Raw genomic sequence first — 27188 nt, forward strand, 5'->3', positions numbered from 1 at the left:
TTTCACCCAAAAAATTGGAGATAATTTATTAAAATTTATCACTGACTGAAAAAAGTCACTAATGTATTTTATAATAAATTAACATTTTTAAACAGAAAAAACCCCAAACCATAATTACTGCATTTGCTCATACTTAATACATTTATGTTTACAGTATGGTACTCAGCAGGTTCCCCTTCACAGAAGGAAATTTTCATCTACACCACAAGTCTCTTATCCACTCTTCTGACCACACCAGGAAAAGCCTTCCTGGACGTTTTCCTGGATTCCCACCATTCCAGTATCCCACCTTCTACCTTGTTTGAGCCAGACCAGACGTGTATATTTTGAGATTTATGGCCAGCAGCAGAGAAAGGGTGTCAGTGGGCAATGCAAGCAGCTATACAAACAGGATTTGAGCTGCTGTTTAAATATGTTGGAGGGAAGGGGGACTCAGCCTGTCTCGTCAAAGGAAAACAGTGAGAGCAGTGTATAGATAGCATGAGACCCATTTAAATTTTACAGCGCTGTGGGGATAATGGCAGGATGGGTTACCACACTTTGCAAAGGCCCCAGAAAGCAGAGAAGCTGCAGCCCCCTCAACCACAGTCTCAGCAGAGAAAGGATTATAAAAATCTCTCTTCGTGGGCCTCTCTGGTTATGTTGCATTCATTGCCTCCTTACTGCTGCACAGATGTCCTTTGCCATTCAACCCCAATTGTAGGACAAATATGAATTTTCCTTGACGTCCATGAATGGGATGTAACAGCTAAAAGAATAAAGTGCCCAAAAAAGAAGTGCGTGGAATTTGAGTGCCTCACTGGTTTAAGTTGTTGCTACCTTAGATAGCTCAAAGCAGTCCTTAAAGAAGTTTGTTAGCCCTTGGCTAGCCAAGTCAAGGGCAGCCCATCAAGTTCAATGCTTAGGTAATGCAGATAATCAGCAACATCTACATAACTATTACTGCTCCTCCTGTTAAGGGACTAACAGTCCTAGAAACTCAGACACACCTCTCCACACGCTAAATACCTGCACTACTGCACTGTTACTGAACCCAGGACAACAACAAGGAACATCCACCCCTCGTGACTACTTAACTCAGTCCTGGGCACCAGCACCTCCTGGGAGGCTACCCAGACATGACTATTTTAAAGCTGCAGGCCACCCAACATGATCCTTTTGAATGCCTAGCCAGATGGAAGGGCTGATTCCAAAGAGGGAATGTCAGTCTATTATGCTAATCCATTCAAACTTGGACATTTTCATCCGCCTTTCTTCCATCTACTCCTGCTCCCCCTCACCCAACCCTGTATTGAGGATATTAACAAGGTCAGCAAACAAGATCCATTGGGGTGGTGGGAGCACGCAGGGGAACAAAAACCCAACCCTGTACTTTTCTATCTCAGACATTCCCAGGGACTAGAAACGGATCCCCCCTTCACTCCATCCAGCTGCTGTGTGAGAACAGCCCATTGCACGACAAATCATTGGGTCCAAGAAGCACCTTGGAAGGGAATCCCATCCTGTAAGCAAGAATGTTAATGGAACTTATGCTCACAGCAGCACTCATGATCCTCTGGAAGCACATGGCTCTTTGGTCAGTGTACGCAGTCAAAGTCAGCAGTATCACAGCTTCTTTGTTTAAAAAAAAAACAAAAAAACAAAAAACACTACCTCAATTAAGCCTGGCCAGTCTGCCAAGACCTTGCAGCAGCCCAGCATGCCATCTGCATGGTTAGATAGGGATTAATCACCAGTTAAGAGTGGTTTATTCAGCAACCTCTCCATCATCTTCCTGGTTCTCTTCTTCCTCCTCCTCCGTTTCTGTCTTGATCTGTGCCACTCCCAGTCGGTACAGCGTGTCCCGGATCACCACCTCACCAGGCTGACAGCTCTGCACGATTTCATGGATCTGCCGGTTCACGATCTCCCTGCTGGTGAAGAAATCCATCAGGCGGTTGTAGAGGTAATAGTGGGTCGCGTTGTCGAAGGTGATGGGCCTTTGGCGGACACTGCTGGTTTTGCTGTCATTGATGGCAGTGATGATGGCACTGTAAGGCTCTAGCTCTTGGCACAGTGAGATGGAACGGTGCCGAGCAGTTGGACCACTCTGGCTGTTCTGCTCTGCCCCGGTGTGAACAATTCGGCGGGCTGTGGATTTGGTGACTGGGTGCTGGACAGAGTGCTCAGCTACAGTCATATCTACACTGTAGTGTTGGTCTAACAGCTCCGGGCAGGATACACACTGAGGGAGAGATAAGAATAAAGATTGCACACATACCAGCTGAATGCTCAGCAGTTTCCCTCAACCATGCCTGATCCCAAAAAATAAGAAAGCCCTAAAATTTCCCTGAATTAAAGAGACTAGAATAATGACCTGGAGCAGGATGGAAACAAATATACTTGGCTTGCCCCAAAAGTCCTAGAAGGATGGGTCCGTACACCCCATTGCCACCACACAGCAGCTCATCAGTGATGTTCTCTGACTCCCCAGCCTCCCTATCAGGTAAGTAATGACCAATAAGAAGTTATGTTATACAGAGTACACTGCACTGTCCCCCTTAAAAATGTGTCACATCTCCACAGTCCGTGAGTTGGATAGTTATGGTATTCAAGAGACAGACTGCGCTGGTAAACCAGCGACTCTGTGAGGAGTACAAATGTCATGCAATACAGACAGTAGAATTAGTCTGTAACTCTCCTCAGGAGCAACATGAAAAGTGAAGCCACAGCACTGGGCAGGTCATGAAACATGCATTTCCAAAGGTTCGGTCATCTTAATAGGCAGAATGTGGGGCTCAAATCTCCAAGATTAGCCTAGTAACAAAAGGTTGCATAAATCACTCGCTTTTTTTTTTTTTAAAAAACTTCGCATTAATTGCACACTACACAATACAGATACCAACACTAAAAATTCCTTATATCCTCACAGACAGCATAGACTGAACAATGTAACTAACCGTTGGGGGCTCCATAGGATCAGAGAAGCATCCCTGGTTTTTCCCCCACATCTGGACAGTCAGGTCAGGGCAGCAGATATCGGCACACAATGCCACCGAAGAAGCCATATCCACCACATAGACTGGTGGCCAGTGGCGTGAGGAGACTAGTAGGTCCACGTGGTCCCGGGCAGTTTCCCCTCTCACAATGTACTTTGAGCCACACACCACCTTGGAAGAAAGTGAAGAGGACAAACATGAATTTTTGGTCTGGTGCATTGCACTAGAGCTGAGAAAGGAGAATTTCTAAGGAACAACAAAGAATATAGAACAAATCCAGTGTTACACTTCCTCTCCTCAGTGCGTCTTGAAACTACCTGACTCAGCAACCTCATGTTGTTTCAGATTTTCTCTCTCCTCCCCCAAAAAGCTGACTGTATCCCAGGCAAGGAACAATAATTTCCAATTCCACCTCTGTGGCAGAGTCAAGAATTCAACACCAAACACCCTCTTACTACTAGGCAACATGGCATGAATGCTTCTGGAAGGCAAAGTCCACCCCCAGGAGAAAATCTGGCTCATCTTTCCTCACCCCTGAGTGTGGATAACAAGAACCCAAAATTCACTACCTGCCTACTCTCAGCCTCCTGTTTATTCTTCCAAGAGGAAAAAAAAAAAACCCACATTTTGTGGTAGGTCATGTGTCAGTCAAGTTACTGTCTAAGAATCTGTCAATCACATCTTATAGCCACAATGCAGTTTCTAGTTTGCCTTACCTGATGTGGACACACTTTGTAGATTTTTCCTCCTGTGTGGTGGACTGGGGGTTGTTTGGCATCTGCCCCATTCTGAACAAAGTCATAAAGAGCCAGGAGGGAGTAACAGAGCTGATTCTAAGATCAGAGAGACCAAGAGAAAAGCCCGCATTTAAATTAAGAATCAAAGCCTGGGGCTCTCCAAAGAAGGTCATGGCTGTAAGTGAAATATCACAGAAGTTGCATTTAAACACATGGTAACTAACAGCCTTTTAATTCATTGCTCAGTACCGTGAGGATGACAAGCAACTCCAAGATGAGAAGCCCACGACAGAGTAATTATAGGTTTCCATTTTCCAACCCACCAGGGTTGAATTTTTCCCCCATGTGTCAATTACCCTGTAATCTGCAGGGTCTTGTCATTTCTAATCACCTCTTTCCTTCCTAAATATAGTGGAGCGAAAAGTTACTTCTCATATTATCATTCTGAATAACCATCATCTCCTCTTGTCTTACAAGAAGGCATGAGAACGGTTCCCCTTCCAAAACTAGATGTGGTGGGGGCATAGCGGGGGACAGGGAATAGGCCTGTTACCTTTGTGTCTTCTGCCCCCCAGGGGATGCTGCACTGTGTCAAGAAATACTGCAGCTCTTCCTCACTATAAGAGTTGATCTGCTCCAGTTTGCAGGATTCTTCCTGAAGCAGCCTCACCAAAGCACTCCCACTACCTGCAGAAGCAGAAAGCATTCTCAACACCCACCCTCAGAAGGGAAAGGACACCATGTAGTTTCTCCAGAAGTGGGTGGATTGTAGCCAAGAAACACAAGGGAAGTCAGTGAGGCTACAGTGAAAAGGCAAAATATGTGGAAAGTCCCAGAACCAAAGGTAAAGCCCAGCCTGATCCTGAACTATTGAGTCAGCAGATGTTTATGTTTCTAATGAGGTTTTCTGGGTTCTGATAGCATCATGACATTTAACGTGCACCAGTTCTAAGAGTCAGCAGGACCAAGTCATCCAAGGAGCACTCTCAGTCCCTCCAAATATTCTTAAATAATTTGTTGGGATTAAAGTGTTAAGTGGGCATCAAGACAAGACCAGTCTGCTGCATTCTCACTGCACAGCAAGTCCCTTTCTTTTAAGAGCTGGCCTACCCTTTGGCCTACCTCTTCATTTTTGTCTCCACAACTCTTTTTCCACCCAGGCCTGCCTGCATGCTGCTCCTCCACTATGCAGTGCTGGCTCCCAGGTGCAGCCCCTCTCCTAGGCCAGCCAGCCACTACCAAGGGTCGATGCTCCTGTTTCTCCACCAGCTTTCCGGCTCCAGTTCCCTCCCCCAAAATTGGCCACTACCCACCTTCTGCTTCAGGAGGACCACATGCTACTATCAACTCTGCCCTGTGCCTTTTCCCCAGAATTCAAACTCAGTTCAGGAATGAAGAGGTTAACTTTTTTTTTTTTAAATTCACTCCCCCTTAGAATTTAATAAGCCCTGGGAGTCAGTTCTCTCCAATTCAAGGTAAAATTTCAGTGTCTCTGCTAACCAGAGTTGTAAGAAAAGAGCTAGTAATGGTGAATCCAACTCTGATGCAAGTTATTCACTCGTAGCTCATTATTATATATGACTGAAACACAGGCTGTCCTGACCCAGCATATTAACAGCATTAACCAGGAGTAAATTTAGATTGTGGTATCGGAGCTATATTGCGCCCATCATCTTGTCCTTTATTCCTTTTATTCCCCATACAGACTTAAGACATGTCTCTCTGGTGTCTCGGCAGCAGCACAAAAAAGGTACTGTCTGCAGCTACAGAATACAAGTTTTCACAAAACAGAACAAAGAGTATTCTAACAGTTTCAGCAAGTGCTGAGTGACTAATCTCCCTGTAACATTCTGAAAACACATTCTGTTTATAGACTTTGATGTACTTTATTTGCAGCAATGGGATGTTCTGCTGGAGACAAGATAAAGGGAAATTTAAGTGATCACAGCTAAGCATTCAGACTCCCCTGGGTAGACCAAGTCCCCCATTTGGGATTCAAAATTAGAAATACCAAATTTGACCTACACATCCCTCTCTGGCTTTGGTGGATCTAAAGACTCCACCAGGAAGTGCCAAGCACTTCTCTTTAGAGCATATTGTGTAACAAAACCCTCAGTTCTTAACTGCAGATGGGTCACCTACAGGTATCCAACAGCAGCACCACCCCTAGCCAAAGCAGCCCTAGGAGCTCTATGGCAGTGAGTTACCTGGCACCGGACGTGCATCTAAGTTCTTGTCCTTCTCAGTGTTGACAACCACAGCTCCTCTCATCAGTGGTGGGAAGAAGGGGGCAACAATAGAGGCATCAAACTTGGTGATTGGGATGCTAGATGGGAACGCCACCTGCTCTATCACTTCTGTCTCCATTGTGGACCAGAAATCTTCCACATTTACCTCGCTGGATGACAAAAACTCTGGCCAGGTAAACTAACAGAGGTGAGAGAACAAACACATCATATATTCAACAGCACACATGCTTCATTTCTAAACAGCTCTGTATCCACTTGTGACTTGAAACAGAAGCATAAGGCTAACACGCACACTGTCCAGAGTAGGAAGAGGAGCCTGGGGTCTCCTTACTGTATTTGGGGTTGGAGTCCACAGGACCCTTCTGCCCTACAAGGATTCAGACCAATCTATTTTAGCTAGAAACAGGGTTTACTACATAGCACTATTCGTTTCCCTGTGTGTTAGGAAAACACTCCATGACACCTCAGAGAAACTGCTACTAACAAAATCAGAAGGATGCTTCAAAGTCAATACACAAGAGAATGGTTATCTGAGAGTTTCACTCAGCTCCCTTACACCAGAATCCTGTTGGCTCAATGGTGTGATCCAGTAGGACAGACCCTATTTTTCCAAACTGCTTATCTAAAATCTCTCTCCCCCAAGAGAGGACAACATGTGGACAGCATGGAGTCAGGCCACATGCTCCGGTTTGTCTAATATTTTCTGCTGATGCCTAAATCCTTGTGTGTAATGACTATGAATTACTAAGTTTAGACTGAGCAAATGTCTTCTTGAGACTTTACCTGGGGGCCTGCCCCTTTATGGCCAAGAGACCTGGAGTTAGCCAGCTCTGTTTAATTAGCCCTGTCTTGCCACACCTGTGCTGGGGTTAGGACTTTAAAAGGGAGGAAGCCCAACAGTTAGGGGTTGGCTGCGGAGGAGAGCAGTTGAGCTGGGTTGTGGATGGAGAGCTAAGCCACAGGAGTGGAGCTAGCTTCTGTGGTGGGTCCCCTGGAACAAAGGGCTGGGCTCCAGGCAGGCTGTCCACAAGGGGAACCGGGAGCAGATGATGGAGAGGGGTGAAAGATATTTAACAGTGTTTTATTCTGGAGCTCTGCTGAGGGGCCCAGGGAGAAGCTCTGGGATATGCTCCTCTGCGAAAGAAGAGTGCAATTCTCATTGATTTAGAAGGACTTTGCTGCTGACTCAAAGGGACTATGAAGAGGCCAGCTGGGAGAAAACAGCATGGGGCCTGTGTTACAGCTGGACTTGGATACCCCAGAAGGGAAGGGAACTCTTAAGTGACCTAAGGGCTAACCCACAGAAGACACAGATTAAGGAAACCAACAGGATGCAACCAAAGGGAAGGCCCAGCAATTCTGCACCCAGCCACAAGGAAGCGCTAACTGGTGAGTCACTTCTGCACATGTGGGGCTTGCCCGGGGATGGGACTATAGAACAGAGACATGCGTTAAACAAAAGCTGGAGGGAGATTTGTGACAATCTACCTCGACATTCTTTAGTGCCAGGACATTTTCTGCATTCCTCTGGGCTATCTCAATCTTGGGTGCAATGCCACAGACGCCACAGATCATATCATTGTAGTCCCGGACAGTGAGGCACTCAAAGGCCCAATAGCCATTGCACAGAAGCTCCTGGAGCTGACTCAGCTCCTCAGGACTCAGGGTTTTCTCTGTGAAGAAAAGAGCAGGTTACTTTTGAGGTCATTTCCACGGTTTACTCAAACTGCATTCACACAGCTTTCACTTCCTAAAGCCAATGGAGATAGCACACTACTCACCAACAGAAAACATTTCATTACTCAGAGAAAGCACACTCCATAGATATATCTCCATGAAATTTTTGGGGAGAATTGATAATAAAGGTACAGTTTGAAATGGCTCTCTTTCCGAGTCCAAAGTCTCTCAGCAACAGGCCAAGTCTGGCTCTAACCGGAGTACTTTCTAAGGCGAGCTCTAAGAACAGCTGGACACCGAAGAATCTATAGTAGCTCTTGGAAGCAATTTTACTTCAGGGTGTCAGTGTCTTTCCCCTTGGAAATCTCAATTGCTGATATCACTGGTAAGGAAAAAGCCTCACAGAGGCAGCTGGACAGTTCCAGAAGAGAGATTCATATAATGTTTCTGGATTCCTCAGAGAGCAGAGTATGACCATAAACCCCCCACTTAATAAAAACAAGCATCAATAGCTCAGAAAGACAGCCAATGACATGTTGCAAACAAGATGCAGACACAGTCTAATCTATTTTAAAGTGAAACATCCCCCAGGAAGGGTTTTTAGACAAACAAGGTTTTAAATTAACCCAAGTAACCCCTAGACAAAGCACTTCAAGAAGCAAAGAGCCACATTTTCCGTTGTTTGAAAACGAGGAAGTTAATGGCTATATGGGCCATTTTCTATCAAAGACTGAATGAATACAGGTTCAGAAAGAATATAACATTAAACACCTGTGTCATTGGTAGGGGCCTATGGCTAAGGATGGCTCTGATCTCACTTCCTGAAGACTATTCCCTGGTGCCATATTGCTTTCCCAATCACCTGGACACTTCCAGCCACACCTCCATCTGTCCAGTGTGTGACATTCCATAGCTCCAATCACTCACCCCCCAGGCATCAATGATAGATCTCCCCTCCAGCCTAACCTAGGACCCTAGCTGCCTTCTCAGCCTGAACGCATCACACTGGAAGTCTCCAGGCCAGCTGCCTGGTTCACCTGACTGAACAAAGAACTCAGGCCTTCTTTATTTTCCCCTTTCTCCTCTTTTACCCCCAACTGTCCTTGGCATTGCAAACAGATTAGCTGCCAGAGTAACCCCTTGTCCTGAAAGGAGTAGCCCTTCCTTTCTGCAGAGGAGACATTAAGGATGCCCGGACAGAAGGGAGCTATAAAATGTTATATCCTGGGAAGATGGGGATGGAGCCAGTAGAGTTCAGATGAAAGAGAGGGAGAGACAGTTTTTCCCCTTTCACAGAAGATGGCAGCCACCAAACAATACATTTGACTGATTGCTAACTAGAGCCATTTCCATTGGTCTGGATACTAAAAAGATACTGAATTCTCTGTTTAACACACACAGTAGAAACCTCTCTCAAAAACAAAATTCTACCCAGCTCAACAGGAATACATTAAACCTCAGAAGGGCTGAGTTTTATAATGCAGCAGTCACTTACTACTTTCATCTAAAATTAAACCCAAATCCCTCTCCACACAATTCTCAGAAGACGGAGGTCAGCAAGTTCAGAATAGCCACTGTTCCGAGAGAGGGCTAGGGGAGCACCTTACCGGTCTGTTCCTGCACAGATTCCAGGATACTGCCAACTGCCACTTTGGGATCCTCTCCAAGTTTAATATGGTTTCGGACGGTGAACAGAAGGTCCAGGCTCACTAACAACTTGTTACCCACGTTGAACAGGCCTGCAGTTTAACAAACAATACAGCAGTTACCAGGGAAGATTTAGAATTCCACAGACACCGAACGTAAAACACTTGTTTGCTGCCAAACAAGTCATGCTGAGTTTGGTTTAGAAGGACAAATACATTATATCTAGAAAGGCCTTCTGGGGTCTGTATTCCCTCTCCTTTCACTACAGCAGGATTAGCTCCCTTTTGAGTCTTGCCTTTAATTGTAACAGTACCCAGCCCTGCACTGCTTTACAAAACCTACAATGATCACAGCTTCAATTCCCTGAGCCAACAAGGACTAGGAAGCCCATGGAATTTCAGAATTGTTCAGCTGAGCCTGAGCGCTCATGGTCTGCAACACAGAATGAATGATTTACTATTTGCATATACAAAGACAAGTGGGGTGTGCTCTCAGTCACTATCATGACGAACATATACCTCAGTAAGGAAGAGCAGCAGCTCACTTCTCAAACCAAAAATTCAAGTCTGGTAGGGTGGAGAGAAGAGATCTTTTCTGTACAAGGAGGACTCTTCTGTCATAGTCCAGAAGCCCTAGATTTCTAAATATCAGTCTCAATAGATTAGCCACTGATAGCTTGCTTTTTCCCCCTACCTGTGTATATATCCATGAAGCTATGCAAGGCCAGGCACTGCAGATTCAGACACACTTTAACCTGGGAAGTAACCACCTGTAACCGGTTAGCAGTCAGCAACCAGCACTCCTGTGGACCAGCAAGAGAACTGTAACAGAGAAGCAGGCGGGGGAGGAGGGGAAAAAAAAACACATAATTATCCCACTAGCAAGCAACCACACCAGCCACTAGCTGAGAAGATGGGAAGGCAACTGATTGCCAAGATTCTTTCCAAAACCATCAGCCTGAGTTCTAACAACAGACAGAACCAAACCTAGGCTGAGCTTTGAGAATTTATGCACAACCCATCAAAACTATCAGGATCCACACAGCAAGCACTCTAACCGGCAACAAAATGAGAACAGGGAGAACATGTAGTATTACAGCACATCTATAATCCTGCAGCTTTACACTATTGCACCCTTCAGACCTGCCTCACCGTGCACCTCACAAAGCATCAGAAATGGAAAAATAAAATGGGATTAGCAACCAGAAGCCGATGTCAAATAAGATTTAAATCTAGATTTAATGCTCACTCAACCCACTGAACTCTCCTGCTGTAGGAAAGCAAACCCCAAGGATGTGAAACTTTAATCTGAACCTAGAGAAACCAAGAGACAGCTCATACCCAATTTCCTAAAATATCGAAGTACAAAAACAGTCATAGGGACAAGTAATTCAATGGAAGAAGAGAGTTTAAGGTTGTGGTCATGCATCATACGTTAAATGAATGTGAATGCTTGAAGTTTGCTTGTTAGCTTTCAGAGGAGTGCAGGAGCTGTGATAGGATGAGAATCATTGCTGCTGCACTTCAAAAGAATCTGGAGTTAATCTCAAAGATGGTAGCTGCACAAGGATTAATACTTGTCAGCTTTCGTGCCTGGAAACCTTGGTTCATTGGATGTTATCAAAAAGATACTACACAGGTTGACATGATGGCGTGAGCATTCAGGACTGAAGTGTTCTGAGTAACAGACATACTGCAGGTCAAGCAGAGCTATGAGAGGGTACAGAACTGGAGTAAGCAGGTGGTACTACAGAACCAGGACTGAGGTGGATGGATAGAGCTGTGGATGGAAAATTTACACACTGTCTGCTTCTGGATAGTATTTGCAAGTCCTTCGCTTTCAGAAGAACAACATTCAACACCATCACCCATCCCAGATGCAGAAAGGGCCTGAATACATATTACAATAGTCTACTCCCAAACTCACAAACATGGATGTGAGTACGGCTGACCTTGGGAGCTAAGGGAAATGTGCACTTCTTACAGAGATGCAGGTTGCATGGTGTTTACAATGGCTTTCATATGGAGAAAATAAAGCAGTATTTTCCTCAAAGACATCTTTAATACAGAACATCAGATAAGAGTGAATGAGAGTCACAAATCTAAAACAGGATCTTACTTCTGTCCCCCTTTGAACAAAGGGCTGTTACAGAGGAGGCACTGCGTAGATGGAGACTCATAATAGTTTGACCAGGAGGTCTGCTCGATGGTGACCGTCTCCTCACTCACGTTGGACAGGATGAGCCGTGAGCTGTTGAGTTCATGGATGAGTGCGAAGACCTCTGCCAGTTCCGACTCATTCTCTGGAATTTGCATTACCTTGCGCAGCAGCTGCAGCGTTGATTGGCGCTGGATCTCCTTCTGGGACTGTGTTAGCGGTTCACTGGTGTTCAACACGTCAGGAAGACCTGAGCTGACCTCCTAGAAAGAGAGCAAAATGTCACTTGGATTTTGTCAGACAAATGTGGAGTAAAAAGCTGATTATGAAGCCTCAACACTCCTGAGAGGTAGATAACTATTCTTCTCATTTTGCTGATAAGTAAACATATACAGAGATATTAAGTAATCTGTTCTCGGGCAGAACAGCATAGTACAGAATCCAGAAATGCTGACTCCAGTCCCCTGATCTGTTAGACAATGCATTGTCTCTGCAGCTCATAGCTTTAAGGGCTGGGTTATTTATTTTTATTTCAGTAGAACTGCTTTATAAAAATAGGTAGAATGCAGCAGTGAGGAAACCTCACCTACCATCATTTACCAGCTCCTGCATAAGCAACAACTCTTTGCAGGCCTTCAGAAAATTTGGTGATGAAGTGTTACCATATAGACTGGATGATGGAGAGTATGGGGTGAGCACAGCAAAGGTATACATATTAACATTTCTGCAAACTATCATTTACTCAACTGCAGGCAACTGCATAAATTCTCCTCCCCTATAGCACATGGTCAGACACAATGCATGGTATGTAGAAGATAAAAATCCACAGAGGAGGTGATTAGCAACTGAATGTTAAGAGAAAACTAAGTGTCCAGCACTGAATGCACTGTGATTTTAAACAAAACAAACAAAAAAAAAAATGATTATGGTGCAGTCTATGGAAATACAAGCGACTAGGACAGGGGTGGGCAAACTTTTTGGCCCGAGGGCCACATCGAGGTTGCGAAACAGTATGAAGGGCCGGGTAGGGAAGGCTGTGCCCCCGCAAACAGCCTGGCCGCCGCCCCCTACCACTTCCCGCCCCCCTCAGAACCCCTTACCCACCCAACACCCCCCGCTCCTTGTCCCCTGACTGCCCCCTCCTGGGACCCCACCCCCATCCAACCCCCCTGCTCCCTGTCCCCTGACTGCCCTGACCCCTATCCACACCCTTGTCCCCTGACTGCCCCCTCCCGGGAACCTCTGCCCCAACCACCCCCTGGGGACCCCACCCCCTATCCAACCCCTCCCCATTCCCTGACTGCCCCAACCCCTATCACCCCCACCCCCAACAGGCCCCCAGAACCCCCGACCCATCCACCGCCCCCTCCCGCGACCCCACCCCCCGCTCCCTGTCTCCTGACCGCCCCATTCAACTGCCCCGTCCCCTGACGGCCCCCCATCCAACCTGCCCCTCCCCCTGCCCCCTTACCATGCTGCTCAGAGCGGCAGGACAGGCTTTATTGGAAAGCCTGGGAGGTGGGCAGGCGCAAGCCATGCTGCCTGCATGGTGGCATAGCTGCGGGGGAGGAGGGACAGCAGGGGAGGGGCCGGGGCTAGACTCCCTGGCCAGGAGCTCAGGGGCCAGACAGGACGGTCCCACGGGCAGTAGTTTGCCCACCTCTGAACTAGCAGCTCAAAGAACTAAGGTATACAGGAAAAGAAGAATCAAAACACTAGGGGGCTCAACAGGACAGAAAGAACATTACAGCCTTTAATCCAACTAATCAGTAAAACAAACCATCCTGATAATGCTTCAGCTTGTGTTTCTGTCTAGTCTAGTGATAAGATAAATGGCCTGTCCAAGAAAAGGGTACACTGCATTGATTCCAGAACAACAAACCATATTACACGAATGTTAAGGCTTGTTAAAAACAAAAACAAAAAAAACAGAAGTCCAAAAAAGCCAACAAGGAGAAAAACAAACCAGAGTCTCTCTCAAAAATGCCAGTCCATCTTCGTGCATTAAGGAAGCAGTTAAAAGAAAAGCATTACATTAAGTATCTGTCTATGTGAGAGTTTCACATGGGGTTATTGGAGGAGGTTTTTCTGGGGGGGAGAGGGTAGCTTTCACACAGTATGCAGAACAATTTTGTACTTCCAAGTAAAATACAGCTGAAGGAAACAAGTTTCCTGTACAGACTGGCAGGCAGCTGGCTTAGCTAGCGGGCTCAGTCAGCATGTAAGAACAGGGCAAACTCTTTGGTTTTATTCAAAACAATTTTGCATGTAAAACACAAATGAACTTCAAAACTAAATTTATAAAATCCAGAAGAGATGTTTGCTCACAATGGCAAAAACAAGCATCTTAAGAAACCAGAGTTCATTATTAGCACTTTTATATGTAAAAGTAACCAAAGCAACTTTATTCAAATAAAAAAAAAAAGAAAATCCTGGCTGAGAATGTGTCTGCCAACAATTCAGGCGCGGTATAAATCTGAGTTACAAGCTCTTGCAAACAGGACATTGTAGTACACAATGGACAGACTGAACTGACACTTGCCACCGCAGCTCAGTCACAAAGGCAGCATCAGACTACACAAGTGGGACCGCACCTTCTTCAGACTGCACAAATCAGACAAGGCTGCTGCTGCTCTCTAGTTTTAGGAGGTTTTGCCCCATATGCATCTGATCCATGAGGCATTTTTTTAATTGCTGAGTGCCCCCAGAGGTAAGATTGAATACAATAAGTCTGTAGTACCTATTCTCAGTGAAAACTACCATTCACAGCTGTGGGCAGCGTACAGCCCCCAAAAGAGGTCACTACACAACTACAGTGGGTTGACAGTTTTCCAGCGGATCATTTTTCAGTCACCAGATACTGATTCATCAAAATCTAAACGTTCACCTAAGAATGTCAATTTTGATAAATTTTTCACTTTTACAAAATCAGTTTAATAGGGTAGAAAAGTTTCAGACTTTCTTGGAATTAGTGTTTTTACTTTGTGGTTCTAAAGGCCTGTTCACTTCAAAGAGAAATTTTTTAAAGTCAAAATCAGAACCAAACTTGCCTATCAACCTGAAACTAAATTTTTTTTCAACAATTTCATTTTTGTGGAAAATTTTTAATCTTTTTGGTTTTGTTCTAATTCAGAGCAAACACAAATTTCAAACTGTCAGTTTCCCATAGAATGGAAATTCTGAGCTTCAACCAGCTCTCTCTATATATATATAACCCAGAAAGCCAACAGACTACAGCAAGGTATAACATTAGTCAGTGGCTGGAAGCTGAAGCTAGACAAATTTGAACTAGAAATGAGGTTTTTTGTTTTTTTTTTTTTAAACATTGAAGGTAATTAACTAATGGAACAATTTACCAAGGGTTGTGGTGGATTCTCCATCACTGGCAATTTTTAAATCAAGATAGGATGCTTTTTTTTAATAAGTATGCTCTAGGGATTATTCAGGGGAATGCTATGGCCTGTGTTATTCAGGAAGTCAGACTAGATAATCACAATGGTTTCTTTTGGCTTTGAAATCTATGAATCTAAAAGACAAAATATAATTAACTCAATAATTCAGCAAGCGTGAAAGAACATAACTCACCAGGGATTTCACAGTTTTCTCAGCTCTATCTTTGGCAAGGTTGTAGCCACAGCTGGGACAGATCCGCGGCTTGTGCCTATTTGTGTATACATAGCTACAGGAGGGGTTCTTACACTTCCCTCTGCCGCGTGATGTCGCCAATCCCAAATCCTGGAAAGAGACAGGCAAAACTTTCTTCCATCTTACTTTCATATGCCAACAGGCTCAAGACAACAGAAGTCTACTAGAATAGCACATGCTGACCCCCAATATCTAACACTTAGTTTCAGGGGATAAACCACAGGCATAGCCACTTACTTTGAGGACCAGTTCAATTAATCTGTATGCTTTAAATCTAGTTCCAAATACCATAAATACTTGGCAGAGGAAACAAATTCAGCAATAAAAGGATATTTGACCCTCCTGGATTAATACAAGGGGGATGTACAATTGCATTAGGGCACCAAGAAAAATCCAGTTTTTAAGGGATTAGTAGTGAATATGATTTCAACGCAACACTAAACTTTCTAGTTCAATGCAGTGTTGTAAGTCAGCAATGAAACAGGATATTTCCGTGCAAGCCTGAAAGTCGCAGGAGCAGAGCTATTCTAGAGAGATGAGCCTGACTGAGAAGCCAAATCATAAGGACTGTGTGACAAAGTACTTGTAATACCACACAGAACCGTCCAACTTTATGTGACTGGCTCAAATCCAGCCCAGGTCAGTAGTGACCTGAAATCACTACCTGCTGAAGCCTGCACAGCAGTTCATGGAAAAAATGAGCTAGATTTGGCCTCTCAGGTCAGACTCTGTTAGAGAGGTGTCACTTCACAAAAACCACCACTGCAACAGGTGTTTCGTATGGCAGTCTCAAGAGAACAAATATTTCATCAGCATGGAAACTGTAGCCTACATTCTTCCCTCTAATGATGGCTTCTCCAGCACAGAGTTGAATGTTAGTACTGCCATGCAGGGAAGTTTACCTTACCATTACCCATGCAGGAGACTGAGATGTTTAGTGCTGTTAATGCAGCACATTACATGGACAATACCTGCATTTAAAAATTAAAAGAGCCAAACCCTAAGCTGTGCCTTTGGAGCAGACTGAAGAGCCAGAAGTGGTTGCTTGAGTACCCACAAGAGACTTGTTAAGTTTAGAATTTTCAATTCCAAAGCACTAATGATGAAGAAGAAAGCAATTGCCTTTCAAGAATATTGCCACTTCTCAAAACAGGCTCAGTGGTGCCCCCCCTTAAGGAAGCAAACCACCAAAAGACCCTTACCAAAGTTACGGTGCAGCTGTATTTATAGGAGGGAAATACATCTGGTTTGACCTCCACTACTTTCACCTGAGATGCTCTGCTGGCTGGGCTGCTGTGGAGCTGTAGATTGAGAGCAGTTGAGGAGGGGGAAGCATATAAATCAAACATTTGAGAGATCTGGCACTGATTACAGCTCACAAGCAGTAACTATTAATGGCTTTAAAAGAAGACCAGTGAACACCTTTAAGTAACAAAGGATTTTAGTACATTTTTTTGCAAATTATAGGGTTAAAATTCAAACTTATTCCAACAGCTTTGCTTCTTAACTAGTCCTCTCACAGCACACCTGCAAGAATATTACTTAGTACTTCTATCAGACATCACATTTTCAAAGCACTAATGGATCTCCAAAATACCCCTCTGAGATAACTAAGGAGGTGTTATCAAAGACGCAAGTGGAAGGACTAATCCAAGGCCACAGAGCTTCAGACCCAGGATTAGAACTCAGCATTTCTTGGCTCCAAAGTCCCGTGCTCCAATCACTAGCCTATGCTGCCTGACACAAATCTCACGTACTAAGTAACAGACACAAATTCCATCATCAAGAAGTTCCCAGATTTATATTCCATTTCTGCACATTCAGGTCAAAAGAGTGAAATCCTACCCTGAACCTACCAGAGAAATCCAAGTGCAAGCGAACATGCATTTGGAAAAGCAAGAATCACTCTTACCTTTCGCTCACTAATGCTAGATGGCTGTAGGACAGACTGACCCAACTGCTTCAGCGTACTGGACTTCAGGCCTGAGGTTCTCACAGAGGAATGCTTATCTTGAAGAAGGAAAGAAAACAACAGGTTAATTGTGTGAAATCTGCTTTTTGTTTTGCTTTGACAACTTTGGCAAATGCAGCCACGGGACACAGTGGAGCTGCTGTTCTCTGAACCTGAACTGATCAAATCAGGCTTTGCAAATCCCATTCTGTCCAGCGGAGGGGTCAGGTGAAGTAGCCCTTTGCTGCCGAAAGCTGACTTTGTAAAGAGTCCACTGGTGACTACAACAGACCCACTGAACTCTAAACCACCTGTAATCCAAACAAGTACTTCTAAAATGTCTTTGTGGGGCATTAACATTGTAATATCAAGCCAGCAAGTCACTATAGCATTCCACTACATGCCATGTGCTAATTGCCTCCTTCTCCCCATGCTAAAGGAGCTTCTGCTGTCTAAGCCTATTGTGGATGGCTTCTTGTTTTTACCATTACTTGGAAAGCCCTGTCGGCTACTGAGCTGCTCTGTGCGGGCTTCCCTCCCCAAGCTAGCAGGGGCAGGTAGGATCGCTCTCATGGGTCTCGCAGCAGCCAGTAAGGAGGGCTTGGGTTTTGGTTTGCTCTTCAGTTCTTGTCCTTTGGGTGCAGCAGCAAGAGCATCAATTCTGAAAGACAAGAAGTGCAGTTGTAGCAAAAGTTCCACCTATGCCAGTGAAGTGCAGTCACATACCATGGCAGAGGGAAGAATGGAAGAGAGCAAAACTAATAGCTACAATGTTTCTGGAGATCAAATCTCTGACCTCGGATTTATCCTGATTCACTTGTTACCTAAATGAGCCATCCCAAGAAGCTCAGATGCCAGTACTGATCAGTACCATGAACACTGCCACACACAAGTGATGGCTCAGCGTGATATCTCTATGAATCACTCAAAATTGACTGGTTTCAGAGTAACAGCCGTGTTAGTCTGTATTCGCAAAAAGAAAAGGAGTACTTGTGGCACCTTAGAGACTAACCAATTTATTTGAGCATGAGCTTTCGTGAGCTACAGCTCACTTCATCGGATGCATATATCCGATGAAGTGAGCTGTAGCTCACGAAAGCTCATGCTCAAATAAATTGGTTAGTCTCTAAGGTGCCACAAGTACTCCTTTTCTTTTTTCAAAATTGACTCACCCCATTGGCTTTTTTACAGTGGCAGTTGGACTGGCAAGTGGACTTGTCATCCCAGCAGATGGCTGTGACCCTATCCCTATGCTGTCTTTCTCAGGCTGCTCTAAGGAGGAGTTGCCTTGCACATCGTTCTCTTTAGCCAGCGTTGCTGCTGCTGCATTCCCTCTGTTTGCAAGGATGTGAGCCTCAGAGATGATCACTTCTTCCCATTCAGTCTCCTGTATCTGCTCCTGAAGAGGCACTGCATTCAGTAGCTGGCTGACAGCTTCAGAGCTTTCCAGAGTAGACTTGGTGGCATCTTCCCGAGCAAGTGCCTTCTCTGTGGTTACTGGCTGCTGGCTTCTTTTAGCCCCCGGTGCTTTGAGGGGGATACCCGAACTCTGCTCAGCTTTGCCTTTTGGTTGCTTTTCCTAGAAAGAACAAGAAGATCAGAACATCCCAGATGTTTTAGAGCATCAGACTTTCACATCCGAAACTTATTCATATCTTGGCTGATTTGCTGATGGCTGCTTAACATTGGCTAGAGGAGCAGCAAGGCAGGGTCTGAGCCAGAACAAACCTTATCTCCTCAGACACTGAGATCCTTGCTAACATTACATACAAAGTGTTCTATCTTGTCATGCCTTTTTCATGAACACTTCATTACATAGCATGAGGCCACGTCTACACTACGGATTAGACAGCAGCAGCGCCGCTGTAGCGCCACCGTGTAGACACATGCTATGGCAAAAGAAGTGGTTTTCCAGTCAATGTGGGTCACTCACCCTTCCTGAGCAGCAGTAGGTAGGTCAATGGAAGAATTATTTAGTCAGCCTAGCCACATCTTTCCTAGGGGTTAGCTTGGCTTAATAATGGCACTCAGGTGTGATTTTTTTATTTTTTTCCCCACAGCTAGGTTGTTCCAAATTTTAAGCATAGACCAGGCTTTAGTCATTTTTGAAACCCTCTCAGGACATCAGCATTACTATCAAAATAGCCACCTCAGAACTCGTTCATCCATTGCTTTCTCTAAATATGGTGCCCTCTCTTTACAGCTCCAGCTCTCTAGAGCTGCCTTTTCCACCACACCCAAACCAGGAGCTAAGTATACTAAGTGAGCAGCCAGGTCTGTTACACACAGGACCTTGCTGACCCAGACTGAAGTGGGGAGGAGGGTGGTGGTTCTGGAATTCCTGTGGCTTGGCTCCCAAGTGGTCCAACTGTCCTCTGTATTTTGAAGTTTGCTGTTTGTTTCCCTTTGAGATCATGCTAAAATGGCTGTAGTGGAATCTTACCCTACTAAAATGGCTGCAAACCAGACAAGACTATGCTTGTTTTGTTTACCCACCTGTCTATAAAAAGACCATGAGACAAGTGGTTGAACTGAGTCCCTCAGTTCATTTGATGCTGTAAGCAGGTTTGGTGGGCACCTTTCAAACACTGGCATCATGTTGCAGTCAGAAAGCAAGAAAGGAACAGTGTCCTGTCTAAGGATCCGGGCTTCACAAGGTTGTCCCTTTTATTCATGATTACTACATGAGTGGCATCCTCAGCACAGAGACAAGAAATCCAGAAAAGAGCTCTGTGACAGAAAACAAGTCTAACCCTCTCACTGGTGACTTGCTCTTGCAGAGACACTGGTGGAAAAGTACAGAGATTCACTTCCTCAGGTCTCTGACCTGCCCAGCACACAGACTTTGGGGTTTCACAGGTATTCACACAAGTGTCACTTTCCAGCTGAGACTCAGTCATTGGAAATAAAAAAGTTATGTGAAGTGTGGAAAGGTACCTTTGGGATCCATTTCCCTCCCAGGAAGTTCCCGCACTTTGGGCACTTTGGCGGTTTGTGCCTGGTGACATAAGTAAAAGAACAACCAGGACTGGTGCAGTTTCCATGGCCCCTGCGGGTGTAAGTGGTTGTCTGAAACAAAAGGGTTGCCAACAATTTCTTTTCAGAATTAGGTACATAAAGCCACATCACAATCATCGTTCTCTACCAGTAAGTACTCAAATATTAACTCTATAATCACCACAATCCTCCATAAGCCAAGTAGTACTACACATTTTACAGATGACGAACTGATGCACACGAAGGTCAAATATTGTGCCTGTAAAAGGTCAGTGAGTCAGGGTTGTAGTCAGAACCTAGAGGTTCAGAGGTCTAGGTCCTTTACTGATCACTAAATATTATCAAGGCCCTTGTTTTCTGCGGCTGTGCAATTTGGCACAAGATATAACCCTTGCTGCAGAAGCTAAGCTTGCATTTTTAAAAATGCATCTCAATCCTTTATGAATGTGAAGAAACATGAACCAAGCATAAGCTGATTCACTGCCATACCAGTATGCAAATAGCCAAAGAGACGTGAACTACTCTATTAATCGCAGTGGGTGTTAACTGTAATATCCGAAGTTGACCCTTAAATTGTGAAATATCTCACTGATGATGATTTTAACAAAAGGAGAAATGGAAGGCAATTCAGGTTTAGGTATAAAAAGCCTCAATTGTGTCTCAGAACAATTACCAGCTGCTCCTTCGTCCCCAGTCAATCTATACAGTATAGTTATTCACGCACCGTTACAAAAAACATGTGTAGCTTACTACCAGATGAAAGTGTGAAGACAGCCTAAAATAAACTAAATTTACTCTCAAAGTAAGCAGCACAGAAGGCGGTTGTATTGACTGCATTATTTGTTTCCATATTCATTATAAAACTCCATTTTTTTTAAAGTTTATCTGAAGCTGTGCACTAGAGTATACAGGAACTTATATGAGAGAGGAAGGGATAGCCATCTGGTAGGGTAAAGGAGCACAACATGATAAAACCTCTTAAAGCTATGTCTAGGCTAGGAGTTGGAAGGTGTCAACCAATATATGTTAACAGCCTAATGTAGACAAATTAGTACCCTAAGGTAGACAAGGCACACTAACACCTTCCATATACTACTGTAGATAAGCCCCAAGAGAAACATACAAGCTCCTCCTTTACTCACCAGTTTGATTGCTGTTGGGTTCTCCACAACAGAGTGAGCTGGGAGAGGTAGCATAATGAACTGTGTAGTAGGCATGGAGGAGCAGCTCTCATCTGTGTCCTAAAAATAAAAAGCGGAAGAGGAAAAGATATGTAACAGACAGGGGGACACACCTAGCTAGCTGTGTTCTGACCTTTTATTGAGGGTCTCTTCAACATCAGATTTAAGAGTATATCATACAGGAGAGCAGTGGGGCACCACCAGTACAAGTGACAGGATTTCAGGAGTGAAGGCCTAGTGGCAGTACTCTGCAGACTGAATTATCAGATTGTTACTCTTTTTACAATCTAAGCACTATGAAAGCAAAATACTCCATTCCTAAACAGAAACTGCTTTATGTCACTGAATCCTTAACACCAACCAGGGATTCTAAAGGACTCCTCATTCAGTCCTCTGCAGCTGGGAAGTTAGCCACGTGGGAAAGAGAGATAAAACACAGAGATACCATAGAACAGTGCTTTAGTATATCTGTGGAATCCAACCCACACCTCACAGCTTGATCCAGCACTTCATCTTTTAGGCCTGAGGGGAATAGTGGAAGGGAGGAGAGGAGACACTGCACTGCATTTTTGACTGACTTATAATGAGCAAAGATTGCTGCTCCCATCACTATTGATCTAGTTGAGCTGTGGAGCAGGAGTGGTGTAATTTATTAATGTCACTTTCAGCCAGCATGAATCACTATCAAGATTTTAAGCAGCTCTATGAAAAATTCAGGCAATAAGTTAGCTAGTAACTATTTCTATTATCACTAAGCTTAGCTTACCCTCCCGGTCACCACTGTTACCACAGACAAACCATCAGAAACCTGGGGTTCTGCCACAGCAATGCTCCCATTGGAGATGTCTCTGCAGCTGCTAACCAGAGTCTCTTCAATAACCACACTAGTTGTCTGATATGGATGCCCCTCTCCTATTTCCAAAGAAGCCTCGTCCAGGAGGATATCTCCAGTCATTTTATCTGCTATGGGTCTGACATAATGAGAGAGAATCTCTGAAGCAACTACTTCTTCTATAGTGTCTGACTGACCAAATGAGGCAGTCTCTTCCGTCAGTCCTTCAATGGCAATGCACTGTTCAGAAATGCCAACATGGCTCGAGTCCACAGAAAGGATGTTTTGCATGGAATCGTGGGCAACACTCGTGATATTGGTGGAAGCTGTTTCTCCTTCAGATGCTGTTTGACCCTGTGCCACGCAGAGTTCTAGGTGCTGCCTGCTCCTGTCCTCTTGAAGAGTGGTTTTGGGGATAATTATGTAATCCGAACGAGGGAGGATTTTACGGAAACCTGGAATGTCTGGAACTACTGCAGTCAGAGTGGACAGCTTGGAGTTCTGTTGACAAGACAAAGCATGGAATAGAGAGGAGCAAGAGACACAGACGGAAGTAGGTTTGGTTCATGATCATGGCTAAGGGGTGGGTTTGTTTTTTTTTTAAGTGCTCCATTACAGCTCAAATAACTTCCAAAGGCAGATTGCTGGCGAGTCCTTCACATCTCTAACAGAGCCTTCAGAATCCCCCCCTCTCTTCTTATCCCTTACATTAATTCCACTCAACCTGGAGGCCTTACCAGGAAGTCACTATTCCTCTTACCAGTAGGTACTGGACAGGACCCTTTTGGAGTCTGCCAATGCTGCTCCTTAGGTAGCTGGCTGGAGCAACAGAAGAAGTCACCTTCTTTTCATCCCCAAGCATGAACAACAATCTTAACCCAAGCAGGACTACAGACCAAAATCCGTAATTAAGAGCATCTCACCAACATAACCATGATCTGCATTGCCACTAAGCCAGCCATATTCTAGGACTGGTCTAAAACATCTCTCATACATATAGTTAGTCTGCTTCTGTCCTTTTACGCACTGTGCTTTGTCAGGTTACCATTACTATAACTGTAACCTGTCTGACTGTACTGCACTATAATGTGACTTAGTCCAGCGTAATCAGATATCACTGGACTCAAAATGCTTTGCAAATTTAAAGAAAAGGAGAAGCTCTTCAATTCTAACGGAGAGGTCATCTCAACTACATCTGAGTACACGGGAAACAATGCTTACCTGACACCAAAATCAAATTTAGATTAAGTAAAAAATAGCTGGCAGCTCATGACTTTTCCTAATATTTTACTCATCATATTTTCAGGCGAAAGCAAAGGATAAAGCAACTGATGATTCATATGCCTAGGGACAGCAGGAGATGTGAAGTTATTTAAGAAAGTTGACTTACCGGGTCCAATCCTTCTTTCTCCAGTTTGGCCTTTTCCAAATAGTAGCTTTTTTCAGCCACACTGAGCAACCTCCAGCTCTCACTGATCTTCTTGTTAATTTCAGATTGGGGGAGGTGGGGGAGCTCCTGCTGTACTTTCAAATATATATCATAATAGTACAGGAGGTAAGCAGATCTGAAACACAAGTGGATACTGAACTTAAAGTCTATTCCTTAACAACACACCTGAAACAAAGACACCATCAGTGGTATACTGGCCTCAAGGGCAATTATGAGAATTTATGAGAATTATGGGCTTGTTTTCCATACACAGCCAGAGAAACGGGAAAAGTCTTTATTAATAAAAGTAAAAACATATGAAGAGTCTTAGGGGACAGGGCACACAGACCAATAATTATTCAACAAAATATGAAACATACTTGAGTCGCTAATAGTGCTTTAACCATTTAGTGGACAAAGCAGTGGATCACAAATTAAACATGCAATTATTGGGTACTGTCAATGGATGGATAGCCTCTTAAGAGGAGATGGGCCTCAGACCCACTTGTGACAAGATCAGCTCAGCTCCACAGGTGGGAAAATGATTTTGCTCATGTGATAGGAAGGGCAGGTGACTAACTCAGGTCAAGCCTAGGGATATAAGGAAGAAGCCAAAGGAAGAAGCCAGTAATGCTCTAGGTAGGACAGATACCTGGGAACCTGTGGCTGGTCTGAGTAAGCAGTTGCAGGTGAGTGCTGCAGGGAATAAAGGGATTGTTTAGATCACAGTCTAGCTCTAGAAAGGAGGGCTATGGACTCTAGATTCCTGGTTCTCCGAAAGAATGAGACGCTAGGATTATAAAAAGGACCCTACAAAATTCATGGCCATGAAAAACGCATCATGGACCGTGAAATCTGGTCTCCTCCTGTGAAACTTGGTCTTTTGTGTGCTTTTATCCTCTACTATACAGATTTCACAGGGGAGACCAGCATTTCTCAAATTTGAGGTCCTAACCCAAAAGGGAGTTGCAGGGGGGTCGCAGTATTGCCACCCTTACTTCTATGCTGCCTTCAGAGCTGGCTGGCCAGAGAGTGGCAGCTGTTGGCCCGGTGCCTAGCTCTGAAGGCAGTGCCCTGCCAGCAGCAGTGCAAAAGTAAGAGTGACAGTACCATACCATGCCACCTGAGCTGCCACCAACAGCAGCACAGAAGTAAGGGTAACAGTACTGCAACCCCACCCCATAATAACCTTGCAACCCCTCCTCCCCCAACTCCTTTTTGGGTCAGGACCTCTACAATTATAACACTGTGAAATTTCAGATTTAAATAGCTGAAACCATGAAATTTACTTTTTTAAAAATTTTATGATCGTGAAATTGACCAAAATGAATTGTGAATTCGGTAGGTCCCTAACTATAAGAAAGGGGAAGCTGGCAGGTGCCTGTTCAAGGAGAGAGAACTGTTTGAATTGTGGAGCCCTTGGTATGATTTTACTGCCTTTAAAATACTAATTTATTTTCCTTTGCTTTCATTTGAGGTAAATGCTTACCTGTACATTACTCTGCTCTATTTTATAACCAAGAGCCCCGTGTACTTGGTGACTACGGTGGCCTAAATTCTACTACACTCCAGAGCAGCAGACTAGAAATTCTAGCAGACTCGTGTTTTAAAAAGACTTATTTAAAATGGAAATACTAATGTTCAATTTGATATAAAACATTCTACTATGACCCTTAATACTTCAAGTTGTCATTAGGTGTCAGTCAATACTCAATTGAGATGAATGAAGTTGTTCCCCATTAGAGCTTCAGTTTCAGGCTGCTTGCGACTCAGACAGGCAACATAAGTGTGTTTTTTAGCTACCCTTATGGTTGCAATGGTTTTTAAATGAAATTTTAGATTCTGGAGTGCAATTCTGCAGTAAAGGGTTTCCACCCCCCCAGCCATGGAATTGCAGAACCTGCAGGACTCTGGTCAAGCAATAGCAGTTATCACAAAGGTACGGTACATACATAACATTATGTCAAAGTGGTATGGCTATATTCCTGTATACATAGAATACATATGTGCTCTTCTGTGCTGAGTAACAGTTGTTTAGATCAATAAGTAGACCAGACCAAATATATTGCAGAGGTGAATCTTATACCAAAGGTAACGAATACTGCTCCCAAATGTACAAAGCCAGAGATTATCTAAGCAAGGAAGACAGAGGAGCTCACCTGGGTTTTTTGGCCCTTTCCCCTTGATCTCCAGGACTTCTGTATTTTTTCTTCTTCTTAGATGGTACTGGAGATGCATAGGTGTAGGTGCCCTCTATTTCCTCCATCACTACAGTTACTTCAGTGCCATCATACTGAGCCTCCATTGCTAAAACAGACCATTATTTAAAAATGCATAACTTCAGAAACTGAACACCACTTCAGTTTTAGTAAATTGTCTTTAATTCATCTTCATAAACTAAAGACTGCACTGGCCCTTGATTCCAACAGATCAGATATTTAGCTTTATTTTCACTATTCTTGAGTTTTGTACAGTACAAAAAACACAGAGGGACAATAGTGAAGTAAGTACAGCACAGACCACCAATGTAGTCAAGATAATCACAGTAAGGTACTGTGATAAGGAAAATTAGATTTCAGAGTAGCAGCCGTGTTAGTCTGTATCCGCAAAAAGAAAAGGAGGACTTGTGGCACTTTAGAGACTAACCAATTTATTTGAGCATAAGCTTTCGTGAGCTACAGCTCACTTCATCTATGAATAAAATAAAAATAAATTTGTTAGTCTCTACAGTGCCACAAGTCCTTCTTTTCTTTAAGGAAAATTAGGTGGCTCATGGGACTAGCTATTTTCCTTTAAATTGTTAATTCAAGTCCAGCCCAGAGTAGTTGCACCTAAAAGTTATTTGGGGCAGCCACCATGAAATGTTTTTTTGGGGGGGTTTTTAAGCCCAGGTCTCCGTGGACAGTTCCAAAAGCCACTTTATCTGACTGTCCATGCTCACGCCAGCAAAGATTGAATGAGCATGGAGCTAAATAATCCTCTTATCCTAACAGGTGCCCACTCCATTTGTTTTTGTTTTTTTTTTGAAGCAGGCTTCATTAAGTACACGAGAGTCAGGCTTTCAGGATCCTCACGACCACAACAGCAGAACAAAATGCAACGGAATAAAGAAAAAGGCCTCCGAGCTGCCTCACACCTCGGCAGGACACAGCCAGCTCACGGGAGCGACGCAACGCAAGCCTGCCCTCGGAAAGAGAGCCGTGTTTAGGTCTGGCTGAGCGAGCACGTTGCCGAAACTCGACCACTCGTCCCAGCCAGGCCCCAGGCCGCAAGCAGCGCGTGGTCGGCCCTGGCAGCTCCGCGGGGGAGGGCGGCGCCCTCAGCTGTCACGGGGAACGGGCGCCGAGGGGCAGCCCGGGGCTGCTGGGGGAGCCGGGCAAGCAGGCGCAGCCCAGGGATCGCCTAGGAGCCGGCGGCAGCCGGGAGGGGCCAGGCCGGGGCGTTACTCACTTGGCGGGGCCCGGTCACATCCCAGCCGGGGCCCGGCGTCCGGCGCAGCCGCAGCGTGGAGGCGGGGGCAGCGGCGGACATGGGGGGCCGCGGGCCCAGGAGGCGGCGCTCGGCGAGGGGGGCGGCCGCCCCAGCATGCCGGGGAGAGGAGGCGGCGGCGCCGCCGCACGGCCCCGCGGGGAAAGCGGCGACAGGCACCTCCCCGCCGCTGGCGACCGACCGACCGACCGCCGGCAAGGACCCGGCCCGCCACCGCCG

At 44.8% G+C, this 27188-nt stretch overlaps 1 protein-coding gene across 4 annotated transcripts; it reads right to left on the reverse strand.

Annotated features, from left to right (window-relative positions):
- On the reverse strand, positions 1–27188 carry HMGXB3 (HMG-box containing 3). Of its 4 annotated transcripts, none has more exons than XM_048859750.2 (20): positions 26931–27188; positions 25640–25787; positions 23442–23616; positions 22028–22552; positions 21181–21279; positions 19979–20110; positions 18214–18620; positions 17527–17702; positions 17003–17100; positions 16293–16391; positions 15031–15180; positions 11407–11708; positions 9982–10109; positions 9249–9380; positions 7453–7637; positions 5923–6142; positions 4269–4402; positions 3695–3811; positions 2940–3149; positions 1–2224 (listed from the first exon to the last, which is right to left on the reverse strand). In XM_048859750.2, exons 2-20 carry the CDS (start codon positions 25783–25785, stop codon positions 1748–1750), a joined length of 3912 nt encoding a protein of 1303 aa, XP_048715707.2. In that variant the 5' UTR covers positions 25786–25787; positions 26931–27188; the 3' UTR covers positions 1–1747. The 4 variants fall into 4 exon arrangements, with proteins under 4 accessions (XP_048715707.2, XP_048715706.2, XP_048715708.2 ...); XM_048859749.2 differs by having other exon boundaries at positions 21986–22552; XM_048859751.2 differs by lacking the exon at positions 16293–16391 and having other exon boundaries at positions 21986–22552.

Source organism: Caretta caretta, chromosome 8 (genome assembly GCF_965140235.1).
Source record: "Caretta caretta isolate rCarCar2 chromosome 8, rCarCar1.hap1, whole genome shotgun sequence".
Taxonomy (NCBI): domain Eukaryota; kingdom Metazoa; phylum Chordata; order Testudines; family Cheloniidae; genus Caretta; species Caretta caretta.